Consider the following 14,934-nt stretch of genomic DNA (forward strand, 5'->3'; position numbering starts at 1 on the left):
GAGTGAGGGAGGCAAGGACGAATATGCTGCAGACCCCAGGAGGGGTGGATTGATCATGGAGGACCTTGAAGCCTCTGTAAGAACTTCCAAGGGAGGGGGAAACCCACTGGGGGGTTGAGAAGAGAAGGGCAAAGACCACTTGAACCTACGAAGAATAGACTGTAAGGGAACAAGGGCAAAAGAGTCAGGAGTCTTGCAAGTCCCCAGGTAAGCCATGGCAGTGGCTTGGACGAGGGTGGGAGGTGGAGGTGGAGGAAAGAGATTAGACCCCGGGGGTACACTGAGGGGCAACACCACAGGCTATGGGATCCGCTGTGGGTGTAGAGGAGGAGGGGCGTCAAGGCCGAAACAGGAAGGACAGGCTACTGTTCGGAGGGTTACTGCCTAAGAAGTCTTTGTAGTCACTCAATCTTCAAATGGGAGGATAAAAATAGCACTTTTTTTTCTTAAATGAGATAGTCCTACCTTTAAGGAAAAAGATTATGACTGAAAAGCATTGTTTACTAAATTTTAATAAGACAACAATGAAGCATCTGGTAGTAGGAAACAGCAAAGTACTTTCTCGACTGAAGACTTAAATAGTTATCAGATGGTAGTATGACGCTCCCTAATTATTTCACAACAGAAGTGCAAAAATTCCATTTTCAGGTAACCAGTACCACCAGTTACATGCATCAGACAGAAAGATATAGAAACATCCTCTGATGTATTCCAAATAGAACAGATGCTTCTAAAAATACTATTACTTGAAACACTGTGAAACACTCTTGAAACACTCTTTTTGAAACACTGTGAGCATATTATCGTTTTTTATATTGCATGTAAGTTCAAAGACATCCTTATAATATAGAATATAAGGAATTCCTGTATCAACAAGAATTAGACGTCCTCTCCAGAAGACAGAAATACATCATTACGTAGTCTGATCCATTCGTTCAGTTTTGACAATAACCAAACATCAGAATCAGAGAAGGAATTCAATTCCTTTTAAAAAAATACACACTAAGTGTAACATGAATAGAAAAGGTTATTAAGTCTAAAGATTGTTAGCAACTTTGTGATAACCCTACATTGGGATAAATGATGGGTTATGCTTTATTACAGGACAGTCTACTTCTAACAATTCCTACCAAGAGGCAACATAACAGAAGAGATGAAATGAAAAGGTGATTTCTAGAATCAGAACAGGTTTTAATTATGGTTATTATGGATCCTACTTACTTATTAATTGTATGTTCATAGAGTGCGATGTTACAGTCATTTTCTTCATTGACATCTAAATATTCAACTAGACTTTCATGCAAGAAATCTTCAAAATTCCTAGGAAAATATTGGTGAAATGTACATTACTAATAAGCATTTTACTGCAATGTTTTACACGTGGTAATGGAGGAGGCTACTGGCTTTCATGTACACCCAAAGCACCTTTCTCTCCCAGAAAGTATCAATATATTGGGATGCTTGAAACATGTTATTCTTGGATCACAGAATGATCACAAATTATTGAAATAAAACATCTATGATATTTGTCAATCTGGTTGCCCCCACTCCCACTTTCTTTGAAGTGCGAGCGCACAGGCAGGGCTGGGGTAGGGAGGGGCAGAGGGAGAGAGAATCTTTTTTTTTTTTTTTTTTTAAAAAGATGTAATTTATTTATTTGACAGAGATCACAAGTAGGCAGAGAGGCAGGCAGAGAGAGAGGGGAAAGCAGGCTCCCTGCTGAGCAGAGGGCCCAATGAGGGGCTCAATCCCAGGACTCTGAGATCATGACCTGAGCTAAAGGCAGGGGTTTAACCCACTGAGCCACCCATGTGCCCCAGGAGAGAGAAACTTAAGCAGGCTCCACGCCCAGCACAGAGCCCAGTGCGATCCTGAGATCATGACCTGAGCTGAAATCAAAAGTCAGATGTGTTACGACTGAGCCAGCCAGGTGCCCTAATCTGGTACCCACTTCTGAAAATATCTGCTATGACTTTTAAGTGCCCCTACGATGAGACCCCCAGCATCCACATCAAAATATCCCTCTGTTCCTTCACAGTGTGCTCATTTACACCAACACTCTGATCCTCATGATACAAACTGGTAAGTCTAGGCAAGTTCACATAGAGAAGAATAGGTTTTAATAGGCTGATACATTGAGTAGGGAGGAATTAAGGGACTAAAAATGAAAATATACTTTCTTAAAAGCTCAGATCAAATAATGCCATTGCTGCTTAAATCATATCTATGACTATGAAGGAGTCTGAGAGGTTTTGCTTTCTGCCTTTTACCTGTACCCCTGAGCCAGCTCTTCCATATGCTTATTTGTGACGGCAGGCTTCTGTTTCTTAACGATTATGTAGGGTCTGAAATGAAAAAAAAAAAAAAAAAAAAAAACCAAATTCACAGCATTCAAAACAAGAATTAAATCAGCAAGTACATTGACTATAGTGAAATGAGGGAAAGTGGGACATGATCAAACCAATTCCTGGACCTGAGGGGTTCTCTGCATATGTGAGCGTGTAAGGGCCTGTCTTTTCTCCCTCACATACACATTCACAGACGTGCACAGGACAGAGCACGCATGTATGTACACACATGCACACGAATGCACGCACAGTACTTCCTCCAAGCATCTTAGGAAATACCTGGTTTTAAATGGAAAGGCCACACAAAAATGATCCTCAGTAAGATCTAGAAACAAAATCTTTACTGTCTTATTTTTTTAAATGGACGGTGTAAACACATCACACCAAAGGCATTTCACAGGATGCCACACAGGAATACGTGGTCTACGGCCCAGGAAGCCAGCAGACAGAGAACTGTCCCTGAGGAGAACAATGTCTCCCTGAGGAGACAGGGTCTGATGGACATCCGCTGTTCAGAGGGGCTTCTTTTTGGACAGATATCACTAGGCTACACTAGCAGGTTACCTAAAGCTATACATTTACAGAGAATAAAGCCTTTTTACGTTGTGATTTTGAGTGAGCTAATGGGTGTGAGGTAGAGAGAGCTTTTGGTCTCCGCACTCTGGTAGATTAACCTGTAACTGTCAGCGGTGATCCGCTGCTGAGGGCCTCGCCACCACAAGGAAACACGGACACAAAGGATGGCATGCGGCCCTGAAACGTCAAGGGCTGTTGCTATTTGGATAAGCAGCTCTCAGAGAGAGGAGCGAGCAACCACCAGACCCTTGTGCGCTCTACCCTAAAGTCCAAATAACTATTTGAGGACTAATGAGCACTTTTAAACAGTTAAGAAGAAGAGCTGCACAATTACAAAAGGGGAACACAAGTTGCCGAGAAGTGAACTGAGAGAACTTTTCATGGAAATCAACATTACCTCGAAATCCTGGCTTTTTCTGGGGAGGGAGGCAGAGAGCACTGCTACCTCATTCAAGGGCCGCAGGACATTCGGGCCAAGAGACTCACAAGTGAGGACAAGGACAGACGCAGGAGACAGGAGTGGACATACTCCGCTACCTCACGGCCCGGCTACTTACTCCATAAACTACCTGTTCGTCCTGCCAGACCTCTGTCCGGCCATTGTAAGGTGACTTCTGAAATATAAATCCTTCCTTTCATTCTATCCCATAATATATTGAATGTAATGAAAGAAAAAAATCCCCAAAAAGAGTAACCTAAGAAAATGTTACTGTTTTCCCCGCCCTGACTGACTATGTTAACAGCTTACATAAGCAGCTAACACGTGCCTGGAACCCACAAGGCACTCGCCACACCTTCTATCAGTTAGTTCTCAGGGCAATCCTAGGGAGGTACCACGATCGTTTACATCTTTCAGCCGAGGAAAGTACTAAGGTCAGAGCCACACAAGTCAGCGAGGGGCAGTCAGGACTCAGAGGTATGTCATCACCTCGGGTTCTTCGGTTGCAAAGAACAGAAACCAATTCTGGCTAATTGAAGCAAAAACAGAATTTACCAAAAAAAATTTTTAAAAATTTTTGAAAGAATTGACTGAAAGTGTAGGAATTTATTACAAGGAGAAGAATGGGGGACAAGAAAAAGGTAAAATGCCCAGCCTCACAAAGAAAAGGATCCAAGGATCCAGAAGGGGAGGGTAACAGGCAGTGTCCTGCATGTGCCGCTGTCAGCATGAATCAGCTCCAACCACTTCTTCCTTGAGTTATTCTGTTGGGGATTCAAATTCTCTGAGGAGAGAGTGTGACTGGCCTAGCTAGGGTCAGGTGTCTGACCTCTGGCTGAGCAGGAGAGGGCAACTGACTGTTCTCACAAGACTGCCAATGGGGAGGGGCAGTTCCCAAAGGCAAGTGAGGAGGGTCACTGGGAGGAGAAGCTGGATGCTGGGCAGACAAGGGCAGTGCTCTCTCACCTCTCACAGACCTCCACGCCCAGCTCTTCCCACCACTCCCACCCTGGCTAGCTTACTCACTCGGGCCCTCGCCCTACCTGAGGTCCACAAAAAACTACAGAAAAACCCACAGAGACTTACAAAACAAGATACCATTCTTAACTGATGTCCCTGGATGTCCCCCAAGACCAGACATCCTGTTACACTCAACTCTGTGCCCCAACCTTCTGGCCAGCACCTGCGCATAGTAAGCCCTTACTCTGCTGAAGGACGAGACGGCGCCTATCCACTGGGTCTAATGCGACGCGCTCGTGCCTCCGTGTTTTTATCCTTGCCATTCCCCAGCCTCTCTCCTCTCCTCCCTTGTCCAGGAAACACGATCCCACACATCCTTTAAGGCTCGGCTCACCGCAGTAGAATACAGCGGGTAAAATCATGATTGCTGGAGCCAGACGAACTATCAGGGCCGTCAGGTAAAGAACAGACCCCGCCACCATCTAGCTTTGGGTAAGCTGTTCAGGTCTCGTTCCACGTTTGTTAAATGAAAAAGGTAACCCAGCCTTACACGGCCGAGTGGCGTTAAAGCCTCACACACGGTGCGCCTCCTGACATCATAAATAACGGCAGCGAGCACCCTGCCCTTACGGCTGGCTGTTACTAGCCCTTGTTCTGTCTCTGCCCGTGGGCTGAGCTGTCTGAGGGCAGAGACTGACTCCGTTGATCTTTGAATCCTCAGCTCCCAGATGCACACGCACGAGGTGTCCGCGAAGTGGATTCAACTCCCCTCAACAGGGAAAGAGGTGAAAGTGGGTTCAAAGACAGAAACAAGCACATTTCTGTCAGAAGCAAACATTAAAACTCTTCTCAGCCACTCGTACCTGCACAGCCTTCCGCCGTCAGAGGAGATGTAGACGCACCGGTCTGTGAGGTTTGTTGAGATGGACACGAACTCATTGATGTAGCCCGCTCTTCTCATCAGGCGGAACGTGTTCACCAGCTTCCTGTGGTCTCGAATGACGCCCAGGATGTTACCTGAGCAGAGAAAACCACATTTTTAAGAGCGACAAACAACAGACCTCTTCCACCCGAGGAAGAGCGGCCGCAGCATGGAGTCGCACGCGGAGGACCCCGTCACCCAGCCGGGCGGCCAGCCCATAGGCTGCAGGCCAGTGGCAGAGCGGAGCGGCCGGGGGCGCCCGACCACCCGAGTCCACATGCTGGGGACAGGACCTCGGGGTCCAGAACCCCGGGTTGGAACACCGGATCCATCACTTCCAAAGGGCCGCTGTGAGGTGAGGAGTCGCTCCTCCGAGAAACGCTTCGAGCTCTGCCGAGTGCCGAGTGACTGCTGTTCTCCGACTGCTCTTCCTGTCATCGGCATCTGAGACACAGGGAAGGTGGACGCCGGGCCCCAGGTCAGCGTGAGGACTCAGAGGGTCCCGCCTGACAGTGCAGAGCAAGAGCTCAGTCTGCGCTAGCCACGGGGATAGACTGAAGCAAGTGGCCAGGGGCCAGCCCCGTTTTGCTGCTCAGCGGCCCATGCAGGGAGTGGGAGGAAGTGGGAGAAGAGCATGGAAGATAGGGGGTCAGGACGAGCACCCGGGGGACAGGCGAGGGGACAGGCACCCAGACCACCAAATCCCAAGAAGGAAGGACGAGGCACCCTCGCTGCCGAGACTCTGGCGTGCTCTGCATCGGGTAACAGCAGCAACTGAAGCATGAGCTGGAGGAGAGGGCCTCCGGCCACAGGTTGCCGACAATCCGTCATCGAGCGGCGGAATGTGAGTCAACTCGCTGCCAGGGCTGATCTGACTGCAGAATGTCTCACATGTTAAGCTTGAACGTAACGATACCATGCTGAGCCTTTCCCGCAGTGGACCAGCTGGCAGCTGTGAAAGGGCAGAAGGCAGCCAGTGTCTGCAGAGTAACCTTGGACTTGGATAGCGGGACCCTCTCAGACCCTGAGGACAAGCCGGTGGGTAACGGTTTCTGTCAACATGTTTCTACCTCTCACTTAAGGCCTCCTGGACCCAGAATTGAAGTTTCTTTGTCCTTAAACACCTGGATGACAAGAGCTTCCCTCCCCCTCCCCACCCAAAGGCCCATCAGGCACCACACATCTCTGTAACGCACTTACCATTGAGGAAGACGAGAAACACGTTTGGGTAAGAGAGCTCTTCCCCACATAACAGATTCACATCTTCGACGCCCAGGTTCCCGGCCAGCTTAACAATGGGCCCGTCTTCCATGTCTGTGGTGATGTGTGTCATGAGGGCCAAGTTCTTCACCAGACCACACGCCTGAAAACAGAAGACAGTCATGTGTAAGACTGACCGTTAGTAATCCCAGGTACGGTTTGTGTCTGAAGAAAGCTCACTGCTTTGCTGGCGGCCACATAAAGCAGCACAGCCTCGTAGGGGACACTTGGGAGATTCAGACAAAAGGCTTAAAAACGTGTACACGGAGGAATTGATCCTAAGGTAGTAAACAAGGATCTAAACGTAAATTTAGCCTCAGAAATGCTCAGCAAAGTACTATTTGAAACAGCAAATATGGATGGCATCATGAATGCTCCCTCAAAAAAGAAACTGACTACATAAGCTGTTACTCCCTGACGACGGAACGCCACGGCCATTAAGACGACACGGCACAGAAACAGTAAAGGAAAACACTTATGGGTGTGGGTACCTGACAATATACAAGTGGCCGGAAATGAGTCGTCAACAAATTTAACGTCCGGTATCCTATAAAGCTTCTTGGTAGAAAAGGCAAAGAAAAGACCAAAGAACCACTCCGATTAAGAGACTGAGGAAACATGGCAAGAAGCAAGTGTAATTATGGGTCAGAAAAGAGACACTGGAGGGATAACTGGCAAGAAGTGAACCAGGTCTAGATTCTATGATCTACGGATTATAATCCTGTTGCCAATGCGAATTTCGGGTTGATAACTGAGCGATGGTCCTGTAAGATGTTCCTATTTGGGGAATCTAGGTGAGGGACTATGGAAATTCTTTTTACTATTTTTGCAACTTTGGTGTACATTTCAAATGACTTTAAAATGAAAAAGAAATAAAGTATTTTTAAACTTTCATACAACCAAAACACAATCTAAGACAAAATACGAACAAGGACGTAACACAGCAAGTAGAAAACAAAAACACTTGAGACAACGTAACGTGCAGAGTGTATCTTCGATTCTTTCAAACCATCTGCTGTGGTGATACACAAGATAGGTATTTCAAGGAGGTTAGCTGAAACAAACTCTGGGAAATTCAGTGTTGCAAAGCCCAACGGGTAGAAGTTATGCAAATCTGACAAGCCGCATAATTCTAGTGTGAATTTCCATATGGTTTAAGATAAATTAGGAGCGGAATGGTAATTTTCTAAAAATCTTAACTCTGTATGGACTTCTATTTTCACCTCCCTGGAGTCCTAACAAATTCCTACATTCTGGAACTTACATCTTTCACATGTCATAACAAGCATATTGATTCACTCAGCAGATATCTGAAAACAAGGCTCTGGGCTAGAAGCTTGTGACGCAGCGGGAACCTAACAAGGTTCCTTCCTTCGGAAGTTTGCAGTTTACAACGAACAGAATCAGGCGACACCAACAATGGTCGGCATGAAGGAGAGAGGCCATGGTGCAGAACCTCCGTCAGCTGCCTGGTTCTGTGCCCCTACTGGCTGTCACTGCCAAGTCTGATGCCCTCTCAGTACAGCCATGGAAAAGAAGGAGTTGCTTAAAAAGAGATGCCCGTGACCAAAGGTGAGGAGTCTGTCAATTTTCTCTCACAATCTCAACCCCTCTTCATTGCATGGCTTGATTCTCGGGGACAGGCTAAAACGAGCAAGAACACGGGGACCGTATTTCTACTGAGGTGAGACACTACATCGACTGCCTCTGTTGGCACTGGCTTTCGGACGGCACTGACGATGTCCTGACTGCTGCATCAGTTATTTCTCTGCTAGATAAGTGGCTGAGCCAGGAAAGGATACGGCCTGCAGGAATGGGGGCAGAAGTAGGACACCGGCAACAGGTATTTGCTCCGACACAGCAGAGACGCCGCGGGTACCTCACCTCTCCCTCAGGAGTGTCCGAAGGACAGAGCATTCCCCACTGAGATGGCTGGAGGGAACGAGGACCGCTCACTTTTCTTGTTTTTTCAAACTGAGAGGAGATTCTTGTCATCATGCCCAGAGCGGATATATACGACAAGCGAGACAGCACTTGAGTCACACCCTGACGGTCCATTTTAAATCTCTTTAGAGACCAATTTCCCTGTGAAGGGGGAAAAAAAAAGACATAAGACCACCTCTGATGTGCTCATATGTTGCCTGATATGTTGCAGTCACTCTGAGAAGTTCATCACAGAAACGATTTCTTTGTGAAATTAGAGCCATGATGTACGTTCAAAAATCAAAATATCACAGTTAAAATGAAAATTGAGCCAAGTGACTCACTCGAGCTTTCTAAGGCTTTCGTGAATATCACCCGTGTCCAGCAACCAGGTCAGAACACTCTGATGTATCAACATTATCACATCACGGCGTTTACTTTCTGAAGAACTAATTATATCCTGAATAAGCTGGTTCAACCAGAGATTTCCACTGGAAGCAGTAGGCTAATTAATAGAACACTAGGAGTTTCTATACACATTTTTAAGGTAAAAGTAGCTCGAAGCTCAAAGAGATAATTTCATGTGGGAATATGCCATTATTTGGATGTCTTCCAAAATCTGTCTGAATTAGAGGAAAATATAATAGAAAATGACCAAAAGAATAACTCCAATAGTAGGTTATCAGGGATAATGAATAAATTGTAGGCTTCTTAAGGTTAAAAATTGCATATATATTTATATGAAGAGATATTATATATTCTCTATGGCTATCATGTCAATCTTAAAATAGGTGTATAGGAAATAAATCTTTTTTTTTTTTTTTAAGATTTTATTTATTTATTTGACAAACAGAGATCCCAAGCAGGCAGAGAGGCAGGCAGAGAGAGAGGAGGAAGCAGGCTCCCCATGGAGCAGAGAGCCCGATGCGGGGCTTGGTCTCAGGACCCTAGGATCATGACCCCACGAAAGGCAGAGGCTTTAACCCACTGAGCCATCCAGGCGCCCCTAGGAAATAAATCTTGAACATAGTTTACCTCCTATGCAGTGAATATACTGTATTAAACACACACACTAAATACTCTGAAAGACAATTTGAAGATCAAGGTTAGGAATCGTTAAATTTTCAGTTCATGGCAACATGAATAGTAGAAAACAGTACGCATAGAAAAGTGAAGTAGAAAATGTCCCCCAAAATTACTGATTCAATAATCTTTCTTTTTTTTTTTTTTTTTAATTTTATTTATTTATTTGACAGAGAGAAATCACAAGTAGACGGAGAGGCAGGCAGAGAGAGTGAGGGAAGCAGGCTCCCTGCTGAGCAGAGAGCCCGATGTGGGACTCGATCCCAGGACCCTGAGATCATGACCCGAGCCGAAGGCAGCGGCTTAACCCACTGAGCCACCCAGGCGCCCAATAATCTTTCTGATTCAAAAGCAAAAATTACATCTGCTAAATGGTAGGTCTTCATTTTTCTTTTGAGATTCTAATGAAAGCTATGTCTGTTCTCTTGGGAAAAATGTGCCTGATCTCACAAACACAAAATTTTACATCCCACTTCCAGGGAAGGACTCAGGGATCCCAGGCTAAAAATGCTAACAGGAGAAAGATTGTCAGAGTTTCAGAAGGAGATAAGGTGATCCGCTTGAATTAAAATATGGGACTCTGGGGGAGTTCTCTCACAAACTGAAGCATAATCATGACTATTTAAGATCCATCACTGCAGAAATTTGAGGTTTCCGAAAACCTGGGAGAGTTAAATTATAGGAATAAACTGTCCATTACACAGCAAAGGAACAGAGCAAACGCATTATTCCACGAGTTAACAACTTCTGTTGCTTTTTCAGTTAACTCCTTTCCTGCTCTCAACGGGGGAGGCCTCGTAAACCAACTGGCGCCCGGAGAGTAGGCGTGAGGAAGGTAAATAAATATTCTGCACAGAGCTAAAATAAGGCCGCAGCTGCTGGCAAATAGGAAGTAGGTGGGGAGTGAAGCCGAGATGTCCAACGGGAGGGTTTGCTCTAGTATTCTGCGCGAGTCTTACAAAAGGGAGAGAAGAGGAACAGACAAGGAGCCTAGAACTGCCCTTTGGAAAAAACATTGTTTGTTGAAAATATGCTACTAAATACAGAGAATTTTAGAGCTGATCCTCTCCTGGATGCCAACGCGTTGGGGTCCACCTGCAACAAGGTGTCCTGCCAACTTTTCGAGTGAGCAGTTTTCTCCAGGAGGTAAAGCGGTGTCACTAAGGGGCAAAAGAACGACTCCAAAAAGCTATCATGACCTGAAAATCATGGGTTGGGACGCAAGGAAAAGTCACTCTACCAGACGTGTGCTCGAGTGCTCTTTGGGGACGTCTCTTCTAATACGTGGGGAGCTACTTTCACACAGACATGGGCCACGAGAGCTGAACGTGCCTAGATGGGCACAAAGGGCCCGGGTCACCCTGGGTTAGAGGTGGCTGTCACCGCAGGGGCTGTTCGCACTGATCCACTGGCTAGTTTCTAAAGACACACGTAGCGGCAAGTCGCCACGAATTCTTCCGTTGCCAAGAGAATCAATGTGTTGTTATTCCACACTACTCTGCGGGGTGAAATCCCATCTGTAAAGCCAATCTTATGTCTGCCATGCAAAACACGACGAGACTTCATCAGATAGGCGTAGAGGCGTGATGCTTTTAGAAAGGGAGCCCAAACCCATCTGATAACCTTCTATGAAAGCCAGGGGCCCTGCACACATGGCAGCTGCCGAGGCCTGAACCCATCACTCACGTGAGGAACAGCTGATGCCCTCTGAGGAATACAAACCTACGATGAAATGAAACATTCTGTACTGTTTTGGACCAAAGTTATCATTAATAAAACTACTTGCACTATGTCAGTTTTATCACAGAAAACAATAGGAAAGTGTCCATTGAAAGAACGGCTATTTCCAGTTAAACTAAAAGATTTTCTGTAAGTGGATCTGTTTTCTTATTGCCTTATACAACAGGGATGAGGATCTGTTTTCTTATTGCCTTATACAACAGGGATGACAATTTGGCAATGAAGCTATATTCTAACAAAATCCCTAGTCATTGATATTTCATCTGTAGACCATCTTTCAAAATAGAAAATTTATGATGTGTAAAAATAACCTTTAAATGTGTTTTTTCACCTAGAGTCCCAAAGTCCTTTAAACTTCCATTCCACGGAATCGATGTATAACTAAGTCCCAAGACCCTAGCCAAAAGACTGAAGCCTTACCGTAGAAATGGCGTTCACCATGCCGTTGGTGATCTGGTCCTGACGCATGTGCTTCACGACATCAAACTGAGCTGCTCTTTGCTTAGGAATCACCTGGTCTGCAATCTTCTTCATTTCAGAATTAAATTTTTTGAATAAATCTTCAAAAAGAAGTGACAAAAGCTAAAAAAAAAAAAAAAAAAGAAAAAGCATATGGTGAAATTTCAAGATGTATTACTAGTCTATTTAATAAATGTTAGGTGTTTGTTAAACTGTTTTTTTTTAAAAGATGGGGAAACTGCTTATCAATGAAAAACTATTTTAAAATTCAATTCGATAAACATGTACTTTTCTATGGGCTGATCACTTATATGAGGCACTGGGAATGAGACCAAAAAAATGATGATATAACTTCTGTACTGAAGGACATTTAATTTAGACCAATCACTTCCAGACATGTAGATTTCTCTGATCAATGACCTAAGTTTTAATTTTATAGATAAAGATCATTAAAACCCCAAAAAGGGGTGGAGGAAAAGAATTACTGTTAAAAAAAATTCTGACAACCCCAAAGATGTGGCGCCGGTTGGACTTCTCCTCTATCCCTGGTAAAAATGTATATCAGAACAACTACTAGGAAGACAGTTGCCATTAATCTAGTCTTCCCTAAACCCCCTCAGTTCCTTCCCTAGGTACATCCCCACCCCACCGCAGAGCTGCTCAAACTTCAGCAAGCATGGTGATCATGCTCCAGGATTGTTAAAACACAAATTGCTGGCCCCACCCCTATAGTTTCTAATTCAATAGGTCCAAGAATTTGCATTTCTAACAAGTTCCCAGGAGATGCCCAGCTGCTGGTGGGGGAAGGGCACCTTGAGCATCACTGCCCTTCACAAATGTGCGTCTGTACAGATACAAGATGTTCACAGCAGCATTATCTGCACAAGCTAAAAACTGAAAGCCATACAAATGAGATTTAGTTAGATAAACTGTGGCAGACTCGAAATAATGGAACACTATAAAGCAATGAAAATAAACAAAATTGAAACGAAATGAGTAAGATCATGGCTGGATCTTAAAAGCATAATATTGAGTGACAGAAACCACACACAGAAGAGTATGTGTGGTATGACTGCATTTACATAAGGTTCAAAACCACCAAAACTGAACTCTAATTTAATGGCAAAACTCTATAGAAAAGCAAGGACACGAATACCATAAAAATCAGGTCGGGGGAGGATTTTGATCAGGCAGGGGCATGCTGTAGGGGGAACTTCTACTGAAGTGTTCAAATGATATTATTTCTCGATCTGAGTGCTATTTACAAAGGTATTCGTTTTTTAACAAATTGGTGAGCTGAAATTCATGTTTCACCCCCTTTTCTGTCTATATGTAATATTTCCTTAATAAAAAGCTTATAATACAATACCCACCAATTACTCTGACATCATCTCATCTTCGAAAGGACATTTTAACATCAAAAAACGGGAAAGCAAATAATTTCAGAAGAAAAACACAAAAAAGTAAATACAATTTGTTTGATAAAACTCGAACCATCCGGGGGTGCCTGGGTGGCTCAGTCAGTTAAGCATCTGCCTTCACCTCAGGTCGTGATCCTAGGATCCTAGGACAGAACCCTGAGTCAGGCTCTCTGCTCAGTGGGGAGCCTGCTTCTCCCTCTCCCTCTGCTCTCTGCACCTGCCACTACCTCTCACCCTCTGTCTCTCTCAAATAAAACTCAAACCATCCATCCTTGCTCATTCTTCTTCAGACCAGTGAAAACTGAACCATGGACTCACACCAATCCTCCAACCAGTGGTCTGGGTACAATCTATATAAGCAGAGAATGATGTAAAGGCAACAGAGACCAAAGTAAAGTCTGAAACAAGACAGTTCAGCCTATGCTAGAAAAAAAAAAATAAAGTGTTTAAGCCGTCACCCGAAAATTAATGAATGATTTCATGAAACAGAAGAACAGTAGAGGTGGAAGGAAGCCTCGGCTCTGGAGGGAGTGGAGACCTTAAGAAAGATTTGCAAATTCCATATTCAAGAGAAGCAGAAAGCCAGAAGACAATATCCCCTCCACTCTAATAATAAAAAAAGATAAATCAACTATGAAATCATACATTTTTGGAGTTTAGCCAAGAGCTAAGGTTGCAAGGCACCCAGAGGAACCGAATACAAGAATTACGGTCTGGATGTCCAGGAAGAGACAGGACACATGACAGAGAGGACATCTGCCACAGAAATGTGACAAAATGTTAAGTACTTCTTAAATGCCAAATGTGAGCTCTCACGGAAGCTTAGACTCCTTCGGAACCTCTGACATAAGAGGTTCTACACCCACAAGTTCTTTTCCGTGGAGTGCTCCCAAAAGACTGGTGTCAAACAAAAGACCTGAAACAGATTCCTTCATTGGAACAAGCAACAAAACCCTGTCTCCCCTGACTTCTGCTCAGATGAAGCAAAAGCTTCAAGTTGCCAGAGAAGCGTCAGGAAACCCTCCTGCCAACACAGTTCCGGGGAAAGGTGACCCGCACTGAGAGAGGGATAGAAGCCTTCTGTCCCTGAGGCTGGAGAGGACAGCCCCCTGCTCCCACCATAAGCCTTGTATCTAGTAATAAGGAATAGCAAGCCCACCACTTCAGGAAGGCCAGCGAACCCTCTGGTCACCAACTGCAGGGAAAAGGACAAGGCCAGATGGGAGAGGCGAGAGAAGCCAAACTGCATCTTCCCTGGGAGAGGAGCAGGAAACATGCTTGGGTCAAGGATCCTGCAAGGGCCAGACACCAGACAGGGGCAGGAAACGGAAAGCTTTGCTTTATCAAATTGGGGAACAGGACAGAATGCCCCTTCTTACCACTTCTACTCAACGTGGTATTTGGGGTAGCGTTCAGCGCACTAGGGCAAGAAAAAGAAAATATATAAAAATCAGAAAGGAAGAAGTAAAACTGTTATTACTTGCCGATAAGTTGAATGTCCACATAAGAAATCCCAGAGTCTTAAACAAAACGAAACAAAACAAAACAAAAACTAGTAGACCCAATAAGTGAGTTTAGCAAGCCTGCAAGATACAAGGTTAGTATACAAAAAGAAATTGTGTTTAAATTTTTAAAAAAGATTTATTTATTTGAGAGAGGGAGGGAGGGAGGGAGAGCATGAGCAGGGGGCGAGACAGAGGGAGAGGGAGAAAGAGAATCTCAAGCAGAATTCATGCAGACCAAGGAGCCCAATGCAGGGCTCGACCTCATGACCCAGAGATCATGACTTGGGCCGAAACAAAG

General features: G+C 44.8%; 1 protein-coding gene across 2 annotated transcripts in view; it reads right to left on the bottom strand.

Moving 5' to 3' along the window:
- The window catches only part of POLR3B (RNA polymerase III subunit B), a 131,838-nt gene that overhangs the window by 73,683 nt on the left and 43,221 nt on the right, over nt 1-14,934 (bottom strand). For both annotated transcript variants that reach the window (XR_006381435.1, XM_044229387.1), the window contains exons 13-18: nt 11,672-11,833; nt 8,390-8,590; nt 6,446-6,608; nt 5,187-5,340; nt 2,271-2,345; nt 1,222-1,320 (exon numbers count right to left, since the gene is read on the bottom strand). Coding sequence is in view for 1 of the 2 variants with exons in the window: in XM_044229387.1 (XP_044085322.1) it covers nt 1,222-1,320; nt 2,271-2,345; nt 5,187-5,340; nt 6,446-6,608; nt 8,390-8,590; nt 11,672-11,833 (854 nt within the window). In the remaining variant the exon portion in view is untranslated. The remainder of the gene's footprint in view (nt 1-1,221; nt 1,321-2,270; nt 2,346-5,186; nt 5,341-6,445; nt 6,609-8,389; nt 8,591-11,671; nt 11,834-14,934) is intronic.

Source organism: Neovison vison, chromosome 12, assembly GCF_020171115.1.
Source record: "Neovison vison isolate M4711 chromosome 12, ASM_NN_V1, whole genome shotgun sequence".
Classification (NCBI taxonomy): domain Eukaryota; kingdom Metazoa; phylum Chordata; class Mammalia; order Carnivora; family Mustelidae; genus Neogale; species Neogale vison.